At 42.4% G+C, this 17,453-nt stretch overlaps 1 protein-coding gene across 1 annotated transcript in view; it reads right to left on the bottom strand.

The window, feature by feature from the left end:
- LOC137903609 (ATP-binding cassette sub-family D member 3-like) overlaps window positions 1-15,351 on the bottom strand; it is a 30,503-nt gene extending 15,152 nt beyond the window's left edge. Inside the window, exons 1-10 of the mRNA XM_068747736.1 lie at window positions 15,242-15,351; window positions 13,931-13,967; window positions 13,729-13,827; window positions 10,133-10,221; window positions 9,282-9,351; window positions 8,700-8,797; window positions 7,658-7,781; window positions 7,364-7,420; window positions 6,984-7,126; window positions 4,997-5,066 (exon numbers count right to left, since the gene is read on the bottom strand). Coding sequence (XP_068603837.1) covers window positions 4,997-5,066; window positions 6,984-7,126; window positions 7,364-7,420; window positions 7,658-7,781; window positions 8,700-8,797; window positions 9,282-9,351; window positions 10,133-10,221; window positions 13,729-13,827; window positions 13,931-13,967; window positions 15,242-15,351 — 897 coding nt within the window. The remainder of the gene's footprint in view (window positions 1-4,996; window positions 5,067-6,983; window positions 7,127-7,363; window positions 7,421-7,657; window positions 7,782-8,699; window positions 8,798-9,281; window positions 9,352-10,132; window positions 10,222-13,728; window positions 13,828-13,930; window positions 13,968-15,241) is intronic.
- Window positions 15,352-17,453: the final 2,102 nt, after the last annotated feature.

Below are 17,453 nucleotides of genomic sequence, written 5' to 3'. Positions count from 1 at the left end.
AGTGCATCCATCTTCTAACTGCCATGATGGAAAAAGAGCCTGAAAAAAGGATTACGCCTAGTGACGTCCTTGTCCATCCCTTTATTCTCCGTGGATCGTATCCATGGACGAGAGAGTACCCAGCAGCCGTGAAAGAAGGGTTCTGCATAGACTTCCTCAACTATGAGTTAATGAAGACCCTGGGACAAGGCGGCTTTGGAGGAATGAGGAAGTGCAGAAGGAACGACACCGGAGAGTTTGTGGCTGTAAAAAGGCCCCTGGGTCAAAACGATTGTGACAACGAGGTGAGTGTGGACCAGTTGTTGAGTTTCCTGTTCACATCTGTCAATTTGTTAGTTTAGTCAGTGAAGCACAGAGAAGTGGATTTTGTAATTAGAAGTGCAAAAAGCATCGCAAACACAATAGTGCACGCATCGACAACAGTAACACAATGTGCCTTCGCTCCATCCAGCTGAATTCACCTGACCTTCATGAATGTGAACAGATTAACTTCCCTGTCAGGAAACTAATCATGTATAACTTGTCATGTTTTTACAGACTAACATATTGGAAGAGCTAATGTCTGCAAACGCTGACCAGCACAATGTCATCAAGTGTCATGGATGGTTTGACTTCACATTTGGAAAGGCGCCTGTGCTGGAGCTGCTGTACAAGGACATGGATGAGCTTCTGAACGAAAGGAAAAAGACAATTCCTCTGAGTGACATCAGAGGCATCATTCAACAGGTAGGCTTAATAGCAGGGAGAAATCGCACGATGCTGTCGGTTATAACCTGTAAGAATCTCTGAAACACACCCCTCCCTGTGCTCTGCAGATGGCTGAAGCTTTGCTGGCGCTGAAGGAAACGGGTATAATCCACACTGACATAAAACCTAATAACATCATGTCAGTCGATCGACAGAGACCCTTCAGTAAAGTCAAGCTGATAGACTTTGGCGCGGCCAGACACAGGTCTGAACTAAAGCTTGGTGTGGATATACAGTTACCTTGTTTCAGGTAAAGTCTATTAAAGTATTTAGTATTCTTGTCCATACGTCCCCATTATTTAATTTGGGACATGCTCCATGTACTTCTTTAATATTTGTAATATGTGACGTACACTTTTTTTTCTTTCTACATGTAGGGCTCCAGAAGTGTTCCTCGGTCTTCCCCTTTCTGAGGCCGTTGATATGTGGTCTCTGGGCTGTGTGACGGCCGAAATGATCTTGGGAAGCAATCTCTTTACTGGCACCACGGATAGAGAGGTGGTAAGTTACCTGTCGTAATCAGACTACTTCTTTGGTGTTCAGTCGGGTCAGCGTTCTGAAGAGACCCCCCCCCCCCCCCCACAGGACAGTTCAGCGGAGGGAGCCGGTGATACTGTAAAACTAACTGTGCTGTGTTTTATCTCCAGGTTGCACAAATGGTGAAGTTGCTGGGAATGCCATCCAACTGTGATCTCAACAAAGGGATTCACGGAAAGCGTTTTTTCACCAAGACCATGTTCACCAAGTGGAAGGTAAGCATTTACGCTTCTCAACTTAAGCTGCAAAGCTGCAAACTCTTTTCTGATAGTCATGCAAACACAAATACTTTCCTGCAGAAAGCATTTCCCCCTAAATTTGTTGTTGTTCTTCGTCTTCAGATGCTTGGGAAGGAATCGGAACCACTTCGTCTTCCCACGGGTCAGGAGCTGAATTCTCTGGACGATCTGAAAACAGTAAGGGCTAAAAGTTCCTTGTTTTCTTTAACTTTGATTGATGATGTTCTCATGGATCATAAGGATGAGTTTGACCATTGCTTCCTGAACTAGATGCAGCTGGAGGAAAACGATGATGCAGAAGCTATTGAATCATGCATCGAGCTTCTGAAGGCCATGCTGGCGCTGAGTCCTACAAAGAGGATCACGCCAGAAGGAGTCCTCAACCATCCATTCATAAGATCTGCTTCCTGCAACAAGACTGCCAACACCCACCCAGACCCCTGCAGTCCACCTCGAACAACCTCAGCAGTAGGAGATGCGCTAAAGCGCTTCTTCTCAAGGAAAAACATCACCTCTCCACCAGGTGTGATCCTGGATCAGCCGGCTCCACCTGGCAGAAAACTTAATACGGTAGATGAGGAGAGACCAGGCAGGTGAGAAGACTATCTGATTATCACAAACACCATCATCTGACTTAGGTTTATCAGATACTTGCAGATGTCTTGATAACAGGAATACATTTCTCTGTTTAGTTTGCAGAGTGGCCCAAACAAGATGCCAGAGTCTCCGGTGGAAGTCCCTGAACGCGCCACAAAAACTTACATCCATGTGGACCCCATCACCGGAATGGCGGCGCGTAAACACCCTGTTGCAGCCCGAGGCTCCCGGCTTTCTGCGCTTGTTTTTTTTGTATTCTTGTTTTTATTTTATTTTATTTATTTTTATAAGTGGGGCAGCGTGTGCGCTAGGCTAGGTGCTAACCAACACAGACCGGCGCTACCCAGTCCCTTCCTCGCCAACGCCAGGTTGCTCGTAAAGAAAATGGACAAAATATGGCTGAGGATCGTGTCAAAGAGGACCGATAGCTGCGTGGCGATCTTCACAGAGACCTGGCTGGATGCCAACATCCCCGCCTCTGTTTACACCTCCAGAGTCCAGAGTCCAATTCAGGCAGAAGGTGACCCACAATCCCCTGAGCTGTCCTCACCACCCGGGATAGATCCTTCCTATCCTGCGCCGTGCAGCTGCACCATACCACACGGTCGCACTGAGACACAGGATGCTCTCCATCGTGGCCCGGTAAAAGTTTGCAAGCAGCACAGAGGAGAGTCCAGGCCGCTTCAGCTTCCTGAGAAAAAAGAGCGGTCGCTGGGCCTTCTTCACCAGGTGTCTGGCGTCGAGTGTCCAGGAGGGGTCAGAGGAGATGTGGATGCCCAGGAATTCACTATGACTGAGGTCATAGTGGACTACAGGAGGTCCAGGAAGACTGAACACGCCCCCCTGTGCATACGAGGGGAAGCAGTGGAGCGTGTGGAGAACATTAAATTCCTGGGCATTCACATCTCCTCTGGACACTCAACATCAGGTGAAAAAGGCCCAGCAACGGCTCTTCCTCCTCAGGAAGCTGAAGCGGGCTGGACTCTCCTCTGTGCTGCTTGAGAACTTCTACCGGGCCACGATAGAGAGCATCCTGTGTCTCAGTGCGACCGTGTGGTACGGCAGCTGCACGGCGCAGGACAGGAAGGACCTATCCCGGGTGGCGAGGACAGCTCAGGGGATTGTGGGTCACCGTCTGCCTGATTTGGACTCTACACCTCCAGAGTCCAGAGGCGGGCCGGACGCATCGCCACAGACCCCAACCACCCGGGCCACAAACTGTTTGTCCCGCTCCCATCAGGGAAGCGGTTATCGATATAGTTTGATAAACGGAGAGTTAATGAGCGCGTTTAGAGAATTCAAGGATCTCCCTCCCACTACTGTGGGGGTACTTTTTTTTATGCAGCACTAATTAAATGGAGCAGGTTGACCCACAGGATCGAGAAAGCTCAAAACGTAAATCCTTGAAATGGTTTCGGGAGTGCCAGGTTCGTGGCTGTCTGAGATCGTCCTCCAGTCCAGCTCCCACATGCCGAGACATAAGATAAATCAGCAAATTGACACAGCTGTGTGTAATAAAAAGGGAAAGCTCATGCCTTGCTCCATTTTTAATAAGAGGATGTACAAGACTGAGCTGATAAGGGCTGCTCACACCTTCAGCTTTGGTTGACAGATTAGCTTTTATATATTTTCCTTTTTAGCTTTTATTATCTTTTCCTTTTTAGCTTTATTTAACTTCCTTTTTTTGCCTCTGTAATGTTTTGTTTATGATTATTATTGTTCTTATGAATAAAAAAATGAAAATGAAATATCAAAAGGGATTATTTTGTGCCTGACATGATGAAATGAATAAAGACCGACTACTTGAGAAGAGACAGGCGTAGCCTGGGAAAAGGAACAAACAGGATCAGATGTTTGTTTATGCACGAGTTTAGATGTTGATGTTTATGCATATTATTCACCAGACCAAACCCTGCTTTGCCCAATCACCTCACATGATGTTTGGCTCAACCTTTATGAGTGGAATGCTCCACCTCTGCTGCAGGAAGATACCAGTAGTGAGGATTCCTTTGTATAGTCAGACACTTACCGGTAGTCACACAGCCTGTGACACTATCAGCATCCAACGCGTTGCAAACTTCTTTACAATAAAAAGGCAGACGACCCTTCCTCAACCTTCTTGGTCCTCATCACATAAAAGAACTCACGATTGAATTGCTGACATTTTTAGCATTTCCTTTTAATGGTGACATTTGATGACGGGTTGATCATGATCGCGTCATCAACTCGTGGGTGTGTGTTTGTGTGTGTCTGAGCGTGGGTGTCAGTGTTTCACTCGTTGAACGGCAGCGTTTGATGGCGAGTTGCGCTCGTCATCAACATTTCATCCACTGCGTTGCAAAAACAATATGCCCTTACGCGTAGTTAGGCGCTCGGGCCTAATAAATGGCTAAATAAAGAGCAGTTTGGCATCCACTGCGCTCTTACCAGAATAGATTCACTTTTAAAAGCCAAGTGTTACTATTTGCCAGCAATTCTTTGTTTTTTTCATTTCATAGAGCACGAAATGGGGTTTTTTTCTTAAAAAAGCAAATTAAGTTCAAATTTCCAGATGAGGTAAATCATTTCTAGCAATAATTACATCAACAAGAACTGCCTAAACGTATCTCTAAGAATTAACACAGCACACAGAAAACAACTATTTACAGCAAAAACTAAAGTAAAGAACTCAGAGGCAAGAGATCAGTGCAAAATAAAATGTTAGTGTTTACCGGTATAAAATGTTAAATGATACCCGATACTAATCACAAGTGTGGTTTCAGGAGCTACACAACACATTACAGACCAAACCACACCAGTAAGAGATTATCTGCAGCCAGAACCTGGATGGCAACAGGCATTCGCATCTTGTTGGACAGTGCTAAACTGCTACCTACCAGTTTCTTGAATGTAGTGTGGATAGTCTGTTTTTCTCTAATATTCCCGTTGTAGAAGGCTATCTCCTCACTACAGAGAAAGAAACAAATACAAATGTAATGTACAGCGTTAGGGTTCAAACACTTGCAGGCACATTTATTTTGTTTAAAGTTTTACCAAATGGGTCTAAAAACACAAGAATGTACCTCTACTACGTAAATACATGTACAACAATATATAATTATTTCTTATAAGATATAAAATTCATTTTGTTTGGGGGTTGCCGATGTTGTTTAGGTCCCAAGGCATTCTGGGTGTGACGTAATTTGGTTGTAGCGCCCAGCTCACTGCTATTGATTAGAATGGCAGCGATCTGTTAGCAGCGATCAGCTCCTCCGTTCAGCCTTTTCAGTCTGAACCAGCAACGAGCAGAAGTGAGTGAAGAAGTAGCAAGTGATGAGAACGGAGATGTAAACCGCTGGGAGGACTCTAGATTAGGTCCTTGTGTTTGGCGTCTGTGTGGCAGCTGCGTCGCCATGCCGACAGAGAGAGAGAGCGTCTGCTGTAAAGAGCTCCGTTTTATTTCTGAAGCAATCCATGGTAAGTATTCGCTTCATATTAATGTTACGCCACGATGTATTGGTATTTACAATACACTAATGTCCGCAGTGAGTTTGTGTGCGTGAACGGTTGTTTGTCTCCGTTGCATACGCGGGGAGCTCCGCCTCTCTCCAGCTGAGACAGTCTCCGACAAATCACGTGACTCGCTAAAGCAGAAAAAGCGTTTGGAAAAATGACTAAATGAATACAAACTATTGAAGAGTTATTATTTTAATAATATACCTTACTGAGTTTATTCACATCCAAAGTTCCTGATGGGCAGAGCAGCACTGAGCCGGTCATGAAGGCTGACCAGTGACGCAAGTAGTAAATGGAAAATGGACTGCACTGATACTTTTACATGAGGCCTCACATTCACCCATTCACACACACATTCACACACACATTCACACACACATTCACACTCCAGTGGGCGACTGCTGCCATGCAAGGTGCTGCCAGCCCACTGGGAGCAATCTGGGGTTCAGTGTCAGGACACTTCCACACTCGGACAGTCAGAGCCGGGATTCGAACCACCGACCTTCTGATCACTGGACGACCCACTCTACCAACTGAGCCACAGTACATCCGGGTTAATGCTCACATCCGGGTTAATGCTCACATCCGGGTTAATGCACACAGCACCTCTCCCTTGAAAATATAAGCTATTGGTATATATATATATATATATATATATATATATAAATATATATATATATATATATATATATAAGAGGTTTGAATTGTATTCCTTTATATGCATTTTCCAACACTTTCTTGGCTTTAGCGGGTCAGGGAATTTGGGGGAGTCTGTTTCAGAGGAGAGGCGGAGCTCTTGACAGCAGACGCTCTCTTTCTCTCTGTCGGTATGGCGACACAGACTCCACGGAGAACATTTTTCTCTCTGTCTCTGTCTCTCTGTCTGTCCTCACGTTGTTGCTGACGCTCTGGTTCAGACTGAAAAGGCTGAACGGAGGAGCTGATCGCTGCTAAAAGATCGCTGCCATGCTAATCAATAGCAGGGAGCTCGGTGCTGCAGCCGTTTCATGTCACACCCAGAATGCCTCGCGACGTAAACGTTGGCGGAACAAAATTGATTTTATAGCTTAAGAAATAATTATATATTTTTGTACATGTAGAAGTAAAAGCTTATTTTTGTACATGTAGAAGTAAAAGCTTGTGTTTTTAGACTGATTTGTCAAAACAGTCGGGGATCGCTTTAACCATTTGCACTGCACTATATTCTTTATAAGATCCACCATCCTGTACCGTAAGGATATATTTTTATTTTACTATTTATTTGCACTCAGATTAGGTGCCAAACGTTTTTATGTTGTACTGCACTGCTGTGCAATGACAATACATTTGACTGTAATCTAATCTGATCTAGCAGAACAAGGTTCCCACCTATTGGTGATGAGGCGAGAATTCACAAAGCGATACTCTCCCTCGTAGCACTGCTCAGCGACCGTCATCTTGCCTATGGGCCTCCTCAGTCGTGTAAGGAACAGACCTGAGATCAGCAGGTAGGCCATCATGATGGCAGGGCCCTAGGAAGGGAAGTGAAGGTGGATACAATCAGTTTATAGATTGTTTTATTCCCGCCCCCACCCAGATCAGATAAAAGCAATGATATTTACATCAGGTAAATATCAGGGATCTTAATCTGTCAATTTAAAAATCACAAATTGCTGTGAATCAATTTCACTAATTATTTGCTCCAGATCCAATTGGAAGATTTCAGTGTTCACATAATTGTTTTGAGCAGCACACATGCACAGATTTACCTGAGCACCAATGGCACTTGTCAGCTTGAAGATGTAAAGACCAATATCCAACAGCGGCTGCAGGACAGACAAAGCAGTGATTAAATGCAATACTCCCAACATCTTTAGAAAGTATTAGTGTTAGTAATTCATTTTTAATTTAGTCTAGTTTTGCCATATTTATTTTTTACATGATGTTTTAGTTGTTTCAAACTTAGATTCTGTGCATTTTACTCCCATTTTCTATTGTTTCAAGAACAGTGATGACATTTTCATCATTAAAACATTAGAGCTGAAGCACAGCTAGTTTGTTACCTTGCTGAGGTTGGAATAAAGTTCCACGACACTGTTGCAGAACTTTTCAACATCCTGAGTCAGTAGCTGGTCTGCATTGGCGATCCGGTTATCCAGGTTTCCCATTTTGTAGTACGTGAAACCACTACAGAGTGAGAACAGGGGTAGCACAGCATGTAAGCTTCTACTCACCAGTGAACAGTGAGAGAACCGTACAGAGTCCAGGTGTGCGTCACACGTTCTAAACAGGCCAAACACATCAGGTTGAAGTCTCATAAAGTAACTAATTCCCACCAGTGAAACGGGCCATCAAGGTGTGCATGAAGGGTCCAGAATGTTTAGCTTATTAGTCGGTCAATGGCTGACAAGACAACAAATGCCAAAAACCACATTTCAATTGGCCATAAAACAAGATATGATGTACCGGTACAGAGATCCAGTCTGTGATGATGGATCCATCATCACACGCAAAGACAAGTTGGATTTCTTTTTAATTAGTTTATTGCAAATATACAATGAATTGTATAAAAAGGAAAACTGTATCAAGTCCAAGCGTAGGATAAGTTCTAAGCTACTGCTGCCACAATGCTCCAACCTAATGTTCCGAAAATGCACGCTTCTGATGGCAGGCGGAAAACAGATCTCCCAAAAGAGACCCACGCAGACGCACAGAGAGACCATGTTCCACCTGGTAATCGAACCTGTGACCTTCTTGCTGTAATCAAACCGATCAAAAAATGACATTTGGACCCAGCTTTATGTGACGTTATGTTTTCATTCTCTTTGCGTCTGGATTATTCTTCACCAAATTAATCGGAATCCATCAATTAGTGCTGAATCGAATAGAATCGCGATGAATCGATTTTAGAAACTGGCAATGATCCAAAGCACTACTCTTGACTGCTCAAAATGTCTGACAAGTTGTGGGTCAAATGGCGTTTTGCTTAAATCGTTTACCAACTTTGATTTTAAGTGAGGACTAGCTATATAGAATTTGATAAATCTAGTTTAAAAATCATCTGCAGTAACCCAGAATCTGTTTTAGTACCAGTCCACTACTTACCGCAGGTACTGGTCATACAGGTTCTTGGTGAGCCTCTCCCGGAACCTCAATTTCAGTTCATTTATACCAAGCTTCAGGAAGTTGTTCACCAGTGCAATCTGGAAAGACCAAGCCACACAACACACATCTCTCAACATACGGTAACTTTAAAGTTACAAGTGACGAGGTTTGACACTCCGTAATGTGTTCATACACGGTATTTTCTGTTTGATGGTTTCTACCTAATTACAGGTACGACACAGAAATAAGGACAAGATATGTAGTATAATCTTACAGGAGAAAAACATGATACTAATTGAGATTAGTGTGATGATAAACTATACCAACAATGTGTACTGTATAGTTTACATATGTAAACTAGCCAGTACTGAATCAAATGCAGCCTCATAAGCGCACGGCTAGCATGAGCTAGCGTAGCACAGCCATCGTCTCTCTTGAGCCGGTCCCAAACCTGGTTGTTTTGTCGCCGTGACGACTCAAATACTCTAATGAATGTGTTACAGAATGACAGTCTCCTGTGTCAGGTTTGATTGAACACAGCAGCTCTGGGTGTGACAGTAGTTAAAGCACAAGCATACTCACAAGGGGCATGAATTTGATAAAGTTCAACAGGAAGATCTTGAAATCTTTCTTCGAGCGACCAATAATCGCACTGCAAAGCAAAACATGCACAAGATCAGCAAATATTTCCAGGAGTCAAAAGCTCAGGCTGTTGAGAGGTTTGATCAACGTTTTTAGGACCCGATTCCTGATCTCTTTAACACCAACCTGAGCTCCAATACGCAACAATTCAGCCTTGCTACACTCCTTAAAGATCTTTTCAAATGGAGGGCTCTACATGGACAAGAACCTGTGTCCTATAGTTTCAGTTCATTATATATTTGAAGGGATGCGCCAATCGATCGCTCGACCCCCTGCTGGATTGAAAGTAGAATATTTATGGTAGAATATTTGACTTTTAGAGATGACAATTTTACATTGAAATCGTCACAAAGCTGCTGCATTTGGAATTTTTTTCTTCTTGCACTAAAAGAAAGAAAACCTAAAACTCAGGACACCTTATTGGTGCTTTAGATTGTTTTGTTAGTTTGTCCTGTAGATAATTATTTTATTAACGACCTCAAACCTTGTCATTTCCTTTTTTTTTTTTTTTAAGTAAAATATTGCTGGCTGTGCTCTTTATATTTTGTGACCAGTTCTAAACAGGTCTGCAGTGTAACCTGCTGCACTGTTTGTGTGCAATAAAACAAGATTGGAAAATTGAAGGTGTATGTTGTCCGTTATTTTAGAAAATTGGCTTTGGCTAAAATGGGTGATCGGCTAGAATATTACAATCGGTGCACCCCTAATTATGTCTGCTCCCAAATGCTGCATATTGAAAACTTAAAGTTACACATTTTATTTCAATTTATATTGTTAAGTCTGAGTCTGACCTTTCAATCATGGTGCCGTTCTGGATCATCCACACATCACAGTAGGTCCTAGCAACCAACATGGCAGCGATGAAGATGAGGCACCCAGTCTATGATTAAGACAACAAATAACACATTTACATGTATTTATAAAGAGGAGTAACCCCTTGAGGTGATCCATCTCGTTTTCGAGATCATTTTCACATCAACGAAATAAGCAGCAATTAAATACATTTACAAACGATACACAAATTTAGAAACACGTTCGCTCATACATACAAGACTCCAGTTTGTCCACCCACCCACACATTTCAAGCAAAAGTTAACATATTTATATTCATTTCATATACAAATGTACATACATATGGACGCCTGTACAACTAAACTATAATATACAATACATATGCAAATATAACGAGGTGTGACATAGCTCCCAGAAACAGTTTTAATAATTTGATAAGGTATTTTTAAACAGTGGAAATGTCGTCAAGGAACGGATAGAAAGTGGAAGATTATTCCAGTTGATTGGTGCCGGAAAGCATTTCGTCCAATTTCTTTTTTTTTTTTAATTCAAGGGGTACAAAAAAGATATGATTCATACGACGCAAGTTATAAGAGGAATTAAATGGGATCAGTTACTGTTTTAGGTAGGCAGGATAGTCCATGTAAATGCATTTAAATAAGAACTGTAACAAATGAAAGCCCCTTCTATCTGCTAAAGCAAACCAGGAGAGATCCCGGTACATTGTACAGTCATGTGTCCTGTACGGGCAGCGGAGGATAAACCTGCACAGGCTGTTTATTAAGTTATGTACATGAGTGCTAAAAGAGAGACCGGAAACCAGCCAGAGAACAAGATATTCCACCTGTCTAACGGCTTTAAGAAGAGCTTGATCCAAAAGTTCGCTTCAGACGATGAAGTCTGCTTTTTCTGAAAAAGCATCGCATATGATTTCATTTGGTTTAGAATGAGCCTATTAGATATCGCTGGACTGAATCAGTCATTTTGAAAGGTAATGCTGATGTCAGAGATATTACATTTAGAATAATTAATTACAAAGTTGAATCTCCCATTGGGCCAGAAAAGAACTGGCCCAAGAGATGAACCTTGGGGAATGCCTCGGTCAGTGGCGGTCAGATTGGAAAGGCTGCCTCCAAAGGACACACACTGGCGTCGATCGTGTAAATAAGAATTAAACCAAAACAGAGAAGAACTTGACAGGCCAGTAGAATGTAGTTTATCTAATAATAAGTAATGATGAACTAAATCAAAAGCTTTAGTAAGATCTATGAATATAGCACCAGCACACATACTGTTATCAAAACCAAAAAAATACATAATTAGTAAATTTAAGAAGGGCAATGGTAGTTGAAAAATGTTTTCTGAACCCAGACTGACATCTAATGCGTTTACATGGACAAAATTCGGATCCGTCTGCCTGCCTCTCTGTCTTTGTAGCCCTTTTTCTTTTACCCCTGCCTGATTTCTGGAACTCTCCTTTTGCCTGCCGCTCTTCTGATTAGCCCGCTGGTTTAGACTGACGACCTGGTTTTTGACAATAACGCTCAGTTTCTGGATTTTCCCTCCACTGTCGTGCATTTGGGTTCTCACCTGCTTTGGTCCGTGACAGAAACTTCGGAATAAATGTATTCAAGCGCCTTGATCCGATTATCAGTATCGGTATAAACCGCCCCTCTCGACTGGAATAAAATATTGATCGGATTGAGGTTGATTGGGGTCTGACTATTCTGATTTGGGTGTGTACATGAATAATTTTTATTCCGATCAGTCTTTTAATCCGATTAAATGCGTCCATGTAAAAAGCCAGTGAGGAAGTAAGTTATTCTCAGCTAAATATTTAGAAAGTTGAATAAAAACGATTCTCACACACTTCAACAGTACTGTTTATAATTGAAATAGGTCTATAATATTAATATTTTCTGGATTGCCCTTTACGTAAATGAATAACTTTGGAACATTTCCAGGCTAAAGGGACTTTGCAAGCTGAAAAAGACACGTGAAAGAGTGCAGCAAGCGGATCTGATAAGACATGTGACCCTTAGTTTAATAAACTTACTCACAATGCCATCTAGACCCGCACCACCGTTAAAGGAAAGCTCCCTTATTGCACATTGGACATCAGCCGGGCTGACCTCTATAAATGAAAAAGAACTTCTACGAAGCTGGTCAGGGGGGCCCAGATCAGGTTGCATGATAGACCGATATATAGTGCCCTTGTACGAGCCACAAAACACTGCAGGTCATAAAGTGCTTTATCATACTACCCTTCACACTCCTCAAGATACAGATAGGAGTGAGAGACACGGATCTTTGGCCTCAGCTTGTGAACTAATGTTTCTGTGTGAAAGGAGTCTGCTGTGTGGTGAGAATGAAAACACCCTGTGCATTTCAGAGTAATACGTCAAACTAGGTGCAATACCAGTTTGACACAAGTCACCATTCATCATTCAATCAGCGGTAAATACTGAAATACTTCTTATATCAAAATATAAAGGTCCATTGTCAAGTTTCAATAGGCAAGTAATGTAAGACTTTAAAATAAAATGCTGCACCTTTTGAACAGAGAAAGAGGAAATGCATTAACACTAACGCCCAATAGCTGGCAGACGTACGGTCAGAGCAGAGCAACATCCCAGAACAAGACCCAGTAGTCATCACAACAGATATCCTGACAAGAGTGTCCAAGATGAAGAACTGGACAGCTCCAGGGTCTGACATGATTCACACCGACCGGCTAAATAACCTTACTGCACTCCACTGAAAGGCGAGGAGCACCAACCTGTGCACTGCCTGGATTTACTATAAGAAAGCCTACGACCCAATGGGAGTCTGCATACTGGAATGCCTTAAACTGTATAACCTCAACAGGTCGCGAAGGACCTTCCTCCAGAACCCAAGAAAGCTATGGAAGACAATTCTAGAAGCCAACTCGAAGCCAGCTGCAAATGTGAGCATCAAGTGTGGCATCGAGCAAGGATATGCTCCATCACATGTTCTGAATAACCCCCCCCCCCCCCCCCCCCCCTCAGCCAGATCATTACCCAGAGCGGCTTTGGGTACCGGTTCCGAAGTGGGACGACTATCAGCCACCTCTTCTCAATGGATGACATTAAGCTGTATATGAAGAATGAGCGTGACATCGACTTCCTGATGCAAGAAGCTGGCAAGGCATACATGGAACAGCATAACCAGGATGCAGGCATAGCGTGCAGGAACACCTGTATTGAATACGGACTGGAGACGGACTCTGGACCCAGAGTCAGGCTGGAGGACACCTCCAAAGGTGGTCGAGAACAATCGAATCAAGACCCTGTGGCCTGTTTAATTAATGAATTAATGGATAATCTGCCTTAGTTAGACAAAGGCTGAACCTACAGATACGCATTATGAATATCATATATATATATATATATATATATATATATTACAATTTAATCAATCAGTTATCCCCATGAAAGACACTTACTTTGTTCAAACTATGTCAAAAATGCTATTTTTCTTTTATCAATAAATATATACTACATACAAAACATATACAGCATGTTGTCAATATAAATATGGACGAGACCAGCCAAACAGCGTTTTCATGTCATACCTCCATACAGAAGAATTTAGGTACCAGGATCCCCATAATCCGGAGAATCCGGAAAAGGAAAACCTTGTCCACCGCTGCCCGGTCTTTCTTGGCATTGTTCTGTGTGAACATACATGATAGAGTTAAGATGCGATGAAACAATATTTAACCATTTAGATTTACTTCATAAGTGACACAGACCACAACATAAAGATGGTCATACCTCAGTATTTAGTAGTATACCCGAGTCACCTGCTCTGCTTTAAAAGAAAGAAAAACAGATTAATTATACTTTGCATACATATAAACGCCATAGAAATACTATATTTTGAATTGACTGAATGAACTCCCTCGTAAAAACACAATTACAAACAGCAAAAAACAACTGCCTGTTTAATGTCTCGCATCCCACACGACTAAGCAATTTAGAAATCTTAATTCTATTTTGTTTGTCTGAGCCAATCAAAGGTACGCTCACATTGGGCCAGGTAGCTTTAGAATAAATCATCATTTATGATTTACTCGGGGGCGTGCCGGTCGGGTCAAAGCCGACCCTTCTCACCCTGGACACAGACTCCTTGACCCTCTCCCCTCGGGCAGGAGGCTACGGTCCATCCGGACCAGAACCTCCCGCCACAAGAACAGCTTCTCCCCCTCGGCTGTAAGACTCGTGAACACTGAATAATTCTGAATCAGACTGAACATTTTACGACCGGTAACTTGCACTGTTCTCTTTGCACCGCGTGATTATACTATAGGATAGGAATTAAAACACATTAGTGACAGCCATGGTCATTTCAGGGTCTCTTGAAATATTCTTTAAAATTATTTATAATAGCATTGACCTCAGTTAGCATCTAATGTATCAATTTTATATTGTGCGTCCGAGTATTTATACTGAATTTCTTTTCTTTTTTTTTTCAACCCGCAATCTAGCAACGGTTTAAGTGTAATTTTCTGTCCTCTCTGACAGTAGATCATTAGCGATAATAACTAACTGGCATTCAGCGTCAACGCGACAGAAACTAGTCCGTACGTTGCTTGGGAGTGAAATCGATGCAGGTTAAAAGTTACGCCGCACACAGATGAATATATTATTAGTTAGTATGTTAGAGTACAAGTACAGTCACACAGTAGCATGTATTACAGTACAAGTACAGTCAAACATCCTGTCTAAGAGGAGCATTTCAAAAAAGCCCTTGCGGTCTTGTTTCCGTCGAAAGTCCTTACATCGACATGTAACAATAGCAACAAAACTAATATTAAATTACTCAATTGATGCAAAATAATAATAAAATAAAATTACACCACAGATAAGTCAATTGTGAGAACAGGGTGACCGTTCCTGTGCCTGAGAAGGTCGGAAAAGAGTCGGAAAAGAAGCCTGAGAGGCCGAGCCGACAGTCCCAGCACCGAGCCACCTGCCAGACTGGGACATTAGCAAAGTGCTAACAAGCTACCAACACAAACTCGCCAAAAAGCGTCGTTTTCCATCCGCGGAAGCAAAGGCGTTGCCGGCCAGCTGCCTGCTTACCGGGCCTGTTTGGGCTTCTGTCTTCTGCGCTTCAGCAGGTATAAAACCAGCAGAATACCACCGGCTATCGACGAATGCTTCACCGTCAGGTATCTACTGAAGGCGGCCATGTTTCCTCTGCGCTCCGACTTTCTTCTTCTTCTTCGTGGGGTTTACCGGCGGCGCGCCACCTTTCCGAAGGTCATTACCGCCACCTTCTGGACTGGGTGTGGATCAGGCTCCTATTTTACCACTAGTGTCGCTGTCCTTGTGATGGAGAGAATGTGGAGAGGAGGTGAAGGCAGGCTGGAGCGGGTGGAGGAAAGTATCAGGTGTGCTCTGTGATGGGAGAGAGTCAGCGAGGACGAAGGGAAAGGTCTACAGCAGCGGTGCCCAACCTTCTTCCTGCCACGGACCGGTTTCATGCCGTGAAATATTTTCGTAGACCGGGGGGTTGTATAATTAAATTTAGAAAGAGGAATATAATCTTACCAATAAACTTTATATTATTCACTTGCAATAACTATTAAATAAATATTTATTGGGACCATAAATTGTGGTCCCAATAATTACTTCTGTCCTTCAGCACGTATTAATTGCTTTAGTAATTTATTGTAATTTATGTAAGTTATTTATTGTCATTTTGCATCAGTGGTGTAATTTATTTTAGATTAATTGTTAGTTTGCACTGGCGGTGTAATAACATTTTATTTTTGTCTTTCTAATGTTATGTTGCATCAATTGAGTTATTGAATATTGGTTTTATTTGTATTTGTATTGTTAAATTTGTATTGTTATTTGTGGATGATTTATGTACGAAGGACTTTCAACGGAAACAAGCCCGCAAGGGCTTTTTAGAAATGCTCCTCTTAGACAGGATGTTTGACTGTACTTGTACTGTAATACATGCTACTGTGTGACTGTACTTGTACTCTAACATTCTATCTAATAAATATATTCATCATCATCATCATCATGGTTTTTTGTTTCATAAATTCCACATTCTTGTCTTTTAATCCAGGTTCTTGTTTTTTAATCCAGAGTTCTTGTTTTTTAATCCAAGTTATTGTTTTTTAATCCAGGGTTCTTGTTTTTTAATCCAGAGTTCTTGTCTTTTAATCCAGAGTTCTTGTCTTTTAATCCAGGGTTCTTGTCTTTTAATCCAGGGTTCTTGTTTTTTAATTCTGGGTTCTTGTTTTTTAATCCAGAGTTCTTGTTTTTTAATCCAGGGTTCTTGTCTTTTATTCCAGAGTTCTTGTCTTTTAATCCAGGGTTCTTGTTTTTTAATCCAGGGTTCTTGTCTTTTAATCCAGAGTTCTTGTTTTTTAATCCAGGTTATTGTCTGTTAATCCAGGGTTCTTGTTTTTTTATTCCAGGGTTCTTGTTTTTTATTCCAGGGTTCTTGTTTTTTTATTCCAGGGTTCTTGGTCTCTGTGCCGAAGCAGTTTTGAACCCCTTCATTGCTCGTTAATGGAGGTCAACGCCTCCTCTTCTTCCTCCTCAGTTGGATTTTTCTCCTGAGCAAAGAAGCTCTCCAAAGACTTTTGTTTCTTTTTATTAATTTTCGCGAATTCACGGCTGTTTTTTTTTTAGCAACGTATCAAGAGGTGAACGTCTAACCTTCACTGTCCCTCTTATTGTCTCATTTCTAATCCTGTCCAACCTGGTCACTCCCAAGGAGAACCTCAGCATCTTCATCTCCTCCCCTTCTAGCTCCGCCTCCTGTCTTTTCCCCAGAGACACTGTCTCTAAGCCGTCCATCATGGCTGTCCTCACCACTGTCTCTAAGACGTCCATCATGGCTGTCCTCGCCACTGTCTCTAAGCCGTCCATCATGGCTGTCCTCACCACTGTCTAAGCCGTCCATCATGTCTGTCCTCACCACTGTCTCTAAGCCGTCCATCATGGCTGTCCTCACCACTGTCTAAGCCGTCCATCATGTCTGTCCTCACCACTGTCTCTAAGCCGTCCATCATGGCTGTCCTCACCACTGTCTCTAAGACGTCCATCATGGCTGTCCTCGCCACTGTCTCTAAGCCGTCCATCATGGCTGTCCTCACCGAGGTGGCGAGGGCCACCTCGCTCCTGTGAGTCTGCCCCAGGGCAGCTGTGGCTACATTAGAAGTTTACCAACACCAAGTATGGAGTGAATGAATAATTCACAATGGAGAAGTGTCCAGAAACAGCGCTATATAAAACCAACGCATTATTATTACAGTGGAAACAATGAATT

This window comes from Brachionichthys hirsutus, chromosome 14 (assembly GCF_040956055.1).
Source record: "Brachionichthys hirsutus isolate HB-005 chromosome 14, CSIRO-AGI_Bhir_v1, whole genome shotgun sequence".
NCBI classification, from domain to species: domain Eukaryota; kingdom Metazoa; phylum Chordata; class Actinopteri; order Lophiiformes; family Brachionichthyidae; genus Brachionichthys; species Brachionichthys hirsutus.
Note: the sequence above shows the minus strand (reverse complement) of the source record. Positions and strands in the feature narration are given on the sequence as shown.